General features: G+C 35.9%; 3 protein-coding genes across 4 annotated transcripts in view; 1 reads left to right on the top strand and 2 right to left on the bottom strand.

The window, feature by feature from the left end:
• Positions 1-730, bottom strand: part of LOC130510058 (exopolygalacturonase-like) — a 1,393-nt gene extending 663 nt beyond the window's left edge. The window contains exon 1 of the mRNA XM_057006406.1: positions 711-730. Within this exon, the coding sequence (XP_056862386.1) occupies positions 711-730 (20 nt within the window). The remainder of the gene's footprint in view (positions 1-710) is intronic.
• A 304-nt stretch (positions 731-1,034) lies between these two features.
• On the top strand, positions 1,035-4,219 carry LOC108847751 (uncharacterized). Of its 2 annotated transcripts, none has more exons than XM_018621079.2 (7): positions 1,035-1,254; positions 1,652-2,157; positions 2,229-2,394; positions 2,484-2,534; positions 2,626-2,808; positions 2,892-3,554; positions 3,646-4,219. In XM_018621079.2, the coding sequence occupies exons 2-7, from the start codon at positions 1,691-1,693 to the stop codon at positions 4,000-4,002; spliced, it is 1,887 nt and encodes a 628-aa protein (XP_018476581.2). In that variant the 5' UTR covers positions 1,035-1,254; positions 1,652-1,690; the 3' UTR covers positions 4,003-4,219. The 2 variants fall into 2 exon arrangements, with proteins under 2 accessions (XP_018476581.2, XP_018476582.2); XM_018621080.2 differs by having other exon boundaries at positions 1,643-2,157.
• A 709-nt stretch (positions 4,220-4,928) lies between these two features.
• Positions 4,929-5,663, bottom strand: LOC108845394 (uncharacterized). Its single transcript, XM_018618613.1, has one exon. It carries the CDS (start codon positions 5,661-5,663, stop codon positions 4,929-4,931), a length of 735 nt encoding a protein of 244 aa, XP_018474115.1.
• Between the last annotated feature and the right edge of the window lie 2,850 nt (positions 5,664-8,513).

The following is an 8,513-nucleotide window of genomic DNA, read 5'->3' as shown; positions in this document are numbered from 1 at the left end:
TTCAATAATTACAAACAAATAATATATTTCATAAAAGTAAAAAATAATATACGCGCTTCGATATGTTGATTGGAGAGGGAATAAAACAAAGTCAGAGAAACACATAGTTTACCAGAGACACTATGTGTGTCAAATTTATTATAAAAAAAATTTTACTAAAATAAATATGTTCAATAATTACAAACAAATAATATATTTCATAAAAGTAAAAAATAATACCCGCGCTTTCGAAGCGCGGGTCAAAATCTAGTTCATTTTAAATCATAATAACCTTAAACCTATTGTTTTCTATTAAATTTATGCATAATAAAATATAGTTTGCTTCCTATTTACTTTAAATAAATTTGCATTATATATGTATCTCTATACATGGAAATTTCATTTTTGTAAAAAATACTTTTTGTAAATTGGGGGCCCCACAAAGTGGGGGCCCCATCCCAATGTTTCAAGATCATCTGTCCAAGCCCGTCTGCGAGATTCGAGAGAGATGGAGAAGAAAAGGCAGTGGCGTCAATGGAGAAGATAAGGCGTCTGCGTCAAAAATAGCTTAGGTATTTTTGTAATTAGCGAATTAGGTTAAAGGTAAAATAGTAAATAGGTTAAATAGACGCTGGTTATTAGTCGCAGCCGCGGGATTTTTGGGCGTCTGACGCAGGTTCTGGCGTTTAGACGCAGACGCAGACGCACGTACCGGCGTCAATAAAACGAACAAGTTTGCTGCGAAAATCATTGCCGCAGACGGAGACGCCGGACCTGCGGCAACCAAACGAACATCACTTAAAACAACATTGTTTTGAACATGTTGACCTAACCAAAACCTTGGGTATTTTATATTATACATAATGATAAGAACGTGGCTGGAATTGGAGCAAAACAACAAGTGCATCATCATCTCATCAGACAAAAATCATCTAAATATAATTCAAATCAAGCAGATAATGCTAACTTTATACGTATATATTAAAATACAAAGTGCTTAAAATATGAGTACAATCAATCAAGAGAAAATAAAAATAAAATAAAAAAGGATAATGGGATGGTCACGTACACGTTCAGGTTCCCTGATTTACCGCTCTCACCCCCCCTCTCTCTCCCTCTCTCTCTCTCTCTCTCTCTAAATCGTTCTTTGTGAAAGTTTCCTCCTTTCTACGCAAAAGCGAACGCAGATCTTAATGCAGCTACAGTGATTTCGATTTTTTTTTTTGGGGTTAAAATATAAAACTCTTCTCATCAGCATCTGGGTTTCTCCCAAAGGTACGATCTTTATCCTCTAATCTGGAATTGGATTCTCTGTTTCTAGGGCGAGATCTCGATCACCCGGAAAAGCTAGAGACTCTGTTTCCGATGATTAATCGTTGGACTCGTTAGTGTTGTGTGTGTGATGTTTGAATCAGAATCCTGATTCAAAGGAGTACACTTGTGAAGTAGATTTTGAGCTTTGATTCCCCTATAGTTTTTGATGCTCATGAGGTTCTGTACTGATCTGGTTAGGGCTTCACCTTATATCTCCATCTAGAACATTGAGCAAAAGACTCACACTTTTAGTTCTACTTGTTTGGTTTCTAATCTGAGAAGTTGTTTTAGCATGTTGGGTAGTGCTTGATCTATGCCTTTTTTTTTGTTGTCTGAAAAATGTATTAAGTTTGTGCAGAGCCATTCTTGTTGCTCTTCCACTGATCTATAACCAACCATGTGGAAGTTCAAACCATTCGCTCAGAAAGAGCCCGCGGGTCTCGAAGGTCGTTACCTCGAGATAGGAAGCCTCAAAGTCCAGGTGAGAGGCGTCATCGCTGAAGGAGGATTCTCCAGCGTCTACTTGGCTCAAGACACAAACCACGCGTCTAAGCAGTACGCTTTGAAGCACATGATATGCAACGACGAGGAGTCGCTCGAGCTCGTGATGAAAGAGATCTCTGTTCTGAAATCTCTGAAGGGGCATCCGAACGTAGTCGCGCTGTACGCGCACGGTGTCTTGGATACGGGGAGGAACAAGAAGGAAGCTCTTTTGGCTATGGAGTATTGCGGGAAGTCTCTTGTGGAAGTGCTTGAGAGCAGAGGTGCTGGTTACTTTGAAGAGAAACAGGCTCTTTTGATCTTCAGAGATGTGTGTAATGCTGTCTTTGCGATGCATTCTCAGTCCCCACGCATCGCTCACAGGTATATACACACACGCAGCTTCACTAGATATCTTCTGTTGAGCTCAGATGTTACTGTTGTTGTTGTCTCAGAGACTTGAAGGCTGAGAATCTTCTATTGAGCTCAGATGGACAGTGGAAGCTATGCGATTTCGGAAGCGTTTCAACAAACCACAAGGTATTCGAAAGAGCAGAAGAGATGGGAATTGAAGAAGACAATATAAGGAAACACACAACACCAGCATATAGAGCTCCTGAGGTTTTGACTAGATAATGCTTTTTTAATACAGATTTATAAGGAAGGAGCAATGTTTTGATATTCTCATGTGTCTTTATTGGTTAAAATAGATGTGGGATCTCTTTCGAAGGGAGATTATAAGTGAGAAGGTCGATATATGGGTAAATGCCATTTTGAAAACGCTTCTCCTGATTGATAGATTAATCAATGAGGTCGAGGACACTAATGTCTTTTGCAAATGGTTGTTGCCAGGCTCTTGGATGTCTTTTATATCGGATATGCTATTTCAAGAGTGCGTTTGATGGAGAATCAAAGCTTCAGGTTTTAAACGGGAACTACCGTATACCTGAAACGCCTAAGTACAGTTCCTCTGTTACGGATCTCATTAGAGACATGCTTCAAGGTTCACCTGATGAACGACCAGATGTTACACAGGTAAATAATAATAATAATGACACTTTTGTTGTCATTTTGATGCAACAACTTGCAATGTGGCTAATAACATTTTGTATCTACAGGTTTGGTTTCGTGTCAACGAGCAGCTTCCTGCTAATTTACAGAAGTCATTACCTGATGGACCACCTGAAATGCAATCTACTGACGGTTCATCATCAAAACCATCAAGCAAATCTTCTCCAGCACCTCGTAGAAGTCCACCACCTCCACCACCATCATCGTCTGGAGAACAAGCTAGTGGAGGAGGCCCTCTTGGTGCCTTTTGGGCGACTCAGCATGCTCAAACCTCTCTTGTATCAGAAGACAACAATACTAACATAGCTAAAAAGCCTAGTCCTGTGAGAGGAGAGGCTCGAGGTAAGGATACAAGTCCTGCTGCAGCAGCAGCCAGTAACAGGGCAAGATTGTCTAAGGACGATGCTTTTAACTCGTTTGTTGCTGACTTCGATACGGCGAAGCTTGATAATGGTAATAAACCTGGAAAAGAAGATGCACTGGAGGCTGAGATAGAGAGGTTAAAGGATGAGTTGAAGCATACAAAGTCAGAGAAGGCTGAGATTACTGCTAAGTTCGAAAAGCTTTCTGCTATCTGCAGATCGCAGAGGCAAGAGTTGCAGGATCTCAAGCAAGCACTTGCCTCTAAATCTGCGTCAGCCTCACCAAGCAGAGACTTGTCACAAAACCAAACCTCTCCAGGGATGCGTTCCGTGTCCTCAACTCCTTCGGTAATTACCTAATCTAAGCGTTAGACCAACAACATTTAGGCTTTGCATCAGTTTTTTTCTTACATTATTATGACTCTTCTTGTTGAAACAGAGAGATAGGGTTGAAGGAAGTGTTTGGGATCTTCAGCAAACAGACAGGTCTGATTGGTCATCAGGAAGCTCGGATCCAAACTCATGGCAACCTTTTAGTGAACCCGTGTTGGAATCTGCATCAAAGACCCTTAATCAGTCTGTGAGAACAAAAAGTAAACCAGCTTCTTCAGCTCCTGCTCCAGCAAGCCAAGGTTTTGAGCCATGGGGGTTCGAGACAGAGTCCTTCAGAGCTGCTGCAACGTCTTCAGCGTCTGCAACACAAAGATCTGGAAACACTTCACAGCAAAGATTTGGGAACACAAAGATGAGGGATAATCAGAAAGCTGCTCAACCTGCTGGATGGGCTGGCTTCTAAAAAAACTCTCACTCTATCTCAATGCTCATTGATATTTCCTCGTACAACAACAACAGCTTCTTGCTTGCCATTACAGAATCTTGAAATCTTTTTGTAGATGATCGACCGAACATCCTTTGTTTTTGGCGGCTATATATAATATATATATCTACTGTTTTTATAGACTGTTTAAACTTACAGATTTGGTTTTTGAGGAATGGATAACTCATTCTTGAGATGTTGCCAAAATCTCGTATTTGCGTTAGAGGCCATGTTATGATCCGTATTCAAACCAGTGATTGCGTTTGTATTAGTTTTGGCGCCGTGTCATATACTCTTTGTATCAAAACCTGAGAGCTTCACATCCTCAGGCCAAAACAATCTTCACATCTTAGGGAGTAGTTCCTCACTTCTTACAACCTCGAGCTCGAGTTAGTTACTTTAGTTTCTTCACTACTCCATCATGATTTTTGATTAGTTCGTTGATCTTTACAGTACACGTTATGTTTTTGTTTTGCTTGGTCTGTTTCATATTCTAAAAGTTCTGTACCTGTGCTTCTTTTTCAGTTCTCCCAGAAACTCTTTTCACAGGAAGAGGAAAGGTTAAAAGTTATGTTTTTTTTTTGTTTTTTGTTTTTAACTCAACTTCAAAGTTTCCATTAAACAACTGAAACAAACTCCATAAACATATCAGCATCTACTTCATTTTCAACCACATTGGTGTTACAGAATATAACTTGTTGTGTTCTCCCTGGGTTGTGTGAGGTTACATTTTGTGAATTTCTCTGTTTTTATTTATTTATTTATAGTTGAGTTGCTCATGTATCTTTTTTTTGAATTGAATGTTAAATTTAATTCAAAAGAAAAAAAACTCTTTTTACAACTAAGTGTACTTTGTTTTGAATGATTTGAAAATAAACTACATCAAAAGAAAACTCAAACTGATTTTATCTTGCTTCAAACCAATAAGCCATCCCCCCTTCAAACTTCTCGTCTCCTCTACTTCTGATCACAGTTAGTTGATTTCGCATGTTCTTATCCAATTGACTCACCATACTCATTGTTGGGACTGCTTTCTCTCCATGTCTTCTTCTATTCCTTTCTCTCCATATCATATAAATCGTTGCCTGAAACATATATCTCATGACAAACACCTTCACTTTACTCCATCCAGTATCATCAACAATTAGCCTGATAAGTGTCTCCCAATCTCCCATATACTGATCCACCATCACACCCTTCATAAGCGCTTCCCAAACTTGCGCAGAATACGGACATTCAAAGAATAAATGTTGTATAGTCTCCAAAGGATTTTTACATAGAACACAGGTCGCATCAATGTTCCCACTCCATACCAGCATTCTATCTCCTGTTGCTAACCTTCCTCTCATAGCAACCCAAGTAATAAAGGAGTACCTCGGAGTCGCGTGCTTGAACCAAACCGCTTTGTACCAGTAGCAAAGAGGATGATCTTCTCTAATACTCAGCCAAGTTTCCTTTGTAGAAAATTTGGTCTTGTACTTGCCTTTACTATTTTTCCACTTAGATACATCCTCTTCTACTCCTCTACTCTCTTTAACTCTTTCAATTTCCACTTCCACCCTGTTCAGAAGTTGAACTCGATGCGACCTTCTTCTATGCTTCATACTGTCTGCTACCGTAGCATTCAAAGGGATACCCATATCAATACAACTACCTTCTCTCAAAATATCTATTAGGCAACCCAAAGAACACCACTTCTCATGCCAAAACGCAGTTTTCCTGCCATTTCGAACTTCCACACAGTAAAATTACTTAGCTTTTTCTCTGCTCTTGAGGATTTTCTTCCACATCCATGTAATTTTCAAAACATATGGTTTTATAATTAGATCTTCTTCTCTTTCTTATAATTTAACTTTATACTCTTTGTTTCTTAAATAATTTGTATTCGTAGTTTTTGTTGTTTGAAAAATAATTGAGCATGTTATTAATATACATGGCATTTTTTGAATAATTCGAATTTTTAGGTGAATATGACAAATAAAAGTACCAAAAATCATTGGTTAATTTTTTTGTTTGATTTTGAGTTATGGGTTTTTTTGCAAAAAAGAAAAACCATAAATGAATGCAATAACTGTGAAAAAGTTAGTTTCAAAAAAAAAACTGTGAAAAAGTGTTAAAATCTATTATATTAATTCTTCAACATGTCCAATTGATAGTAAGTTATGTCCATCTTTTTAAATTTTATACCCGTCCGTGATTGTTAATTATTGATAACTGTCCGTGATTGTTAATCAAAACAATAACTACTTTACACTTCGCATATTAACCGCCCTAACACCTTTATATCTCGGCCCTCTTGATTCTATTAAATCAGGCCCATTACTCTAATTTAACTATCCAGCAATAAGAGGAGTCAGCGGTGGGAGTAAAGTAGTAAAGCTGTATTCTGTAATATTATGTGTGCTATTATGTGCAATAATATTATTTATATGATTATATATGAAACCAAACTTTAGTGAAAAACATATAATTTGCATTTATTTAATTACTATTTGATTAATAAACAAAATAACTTTATTTTGGTATTTAAACAAAATTTGTTTCTATATATTTATGACCAAATTACAAAATTTACGTGTGAAATGACTATTACGCAAGTGTATAGTTATGAATCATCACTAATTCAATACAATTATAAAAAAATAGTAATAATTAAAAAAAATTTACACAAATATGATTATAAAGAAAAACACAAATATGCTTACAAAGAAAAACAAAAATATATTCACTAAGAAAGACACAAATATCAATACTATTAATTCTTCAACATGTCCAATTGATATGGGTTAGGTCCAATTTAAAAAAGTGGCATCCAAATATAACTAACTAAAGTAACCGTATAATAATAATAAGAAAACTGCATAACTTAATATATAGTCAACCTCCATAACCACTCCTATTTTTAAGGGCTACAAATATTGCAACATAAATGTACGAATATATATATTTTTGTTTCATTTTCCTTACTCTTTTACTTCACCTATTAATTATCTTATATCTAATTCCAAAATCATAGTATTTATTTAACAACCAAAAATATTCAGGAATCAAAATATAACCGCCTTCTACATATACGATATGGACTAATATATTGTATTTATGTATTTTTTCCTTACTCCTATTTTATAAAATATAGAAAGTGGATATGTATGTATACGGGTAGGTTTTCTATGAAAGGCTCATGTGCTTGAACTAAATTTTACAAAATATTAATAACCTTTTAAGTATTTAAATGTCTATTGTAAATAATAAATTAAATTTTAAATCTAAAATAATCTAAAAGTAAAACATAAAATTATAATTGATAATTGATAACAAAAATAAACTAATACCAAATCACAACAATTAGATTTGTTAATAGATTCATAATCCACAAGATCATATATATATATATATATATATTTTATATAAAAACCAAAAATCTAATTTCCTAATTAGAATACAAACATATTCTAATAATATAATTAAAAATCCAAAAAATTAATAATTAAAAATTACGTATTGGTTTAACCAGTGATTAAACTGGTAACCGAGTTTTGAGTTTTAGCGGATTTCCATGGGTTTTACCGGGTTTCCGTGGGTTTTACCGGGTTTCGTGGGTTTTACCAGATTATTAAACAATGATGTTTTTCCTAAAACTCAAACCGAATTACATACCAGATCCACGGGTTTGCCGGTTTAATCGTGAATCCGGATCGGTTTCAAAATATTGTGTACAAGTGTATAGTTATATAACATCACAAATTCAATATAATTATCAAAACTTTTAACTAATAATTTTTTTAATATATTAAATATGATTACAAATAAAACATAAATAAAAAATTAAAAACAAAAAATATACCCGCTCTCTAATGTAGTAATGGTTAATTCTAAAAGGGAACTGAGTCCCACTCTCCTCCTATCTGATGTAACCGCAGTCTTCGAAGCACGTGAGAAGACGAGAACACGTACCTAATGACTTCTGGATGAAACCACCAAACGCATCCAGAAGTGAGAAGACGAGAACACGTACCTAAAGACAATGAATTTCCTTTCCCCTCTAAGGTTCCTTTTGGGCACATCCTTAGGTACCTGGTTAAAATTTGGATATATAAATTTCTTAACACATGCATGTTTTGGTTGTTTAAAAGTTGTTACTGCAGTTTCTTTTGGAACGTCTGATTATTATCGATTAATTATGTTATTACAACGATGAGAATATTACAAAGACGATTCTACAGTCGACAATTCTACCATCCTGTGAGAATACACGCTTGACTGGACCACTCTGAGCCGTCCTATGAGATTCATGTTCGATGGTACGCCATGTGCCAAACTGAAGATCTCATGTAACATGTTTCTCCACAATCTGCATAATTTGATATTTTCTGGGGTTTGAATCCCAGACCTCCAGGTGTAGAGCAATTGAACCCTTAGTCAAACCACTGGACCAATGAGGCTTCCACTTGTTACTGCAATTTAAAACGTCATTCATTTTCTAGACTTAT

Source organism: Raphanus sativus, chromosome 3 (genome assembly GCF_000801105.2).
Source record: "Raphanus sativus cultivar WK10039 chromosome 3, ASM80110v3, whole genome shotgun sequence".
NCBI classification, from domain to species: domain Eukaryota; kingdom Viridiplantae; phylum Streptophyta; class Magnoliopsida; order Brassicales; family Brassicaceae; genus Raphanus; species Raphanus sativus.
The sequence above is the reverse complement of the archived record's forward strand: the minus strand, read 5'-3'. Positions and strand labels throughout refer to the sequence as shown.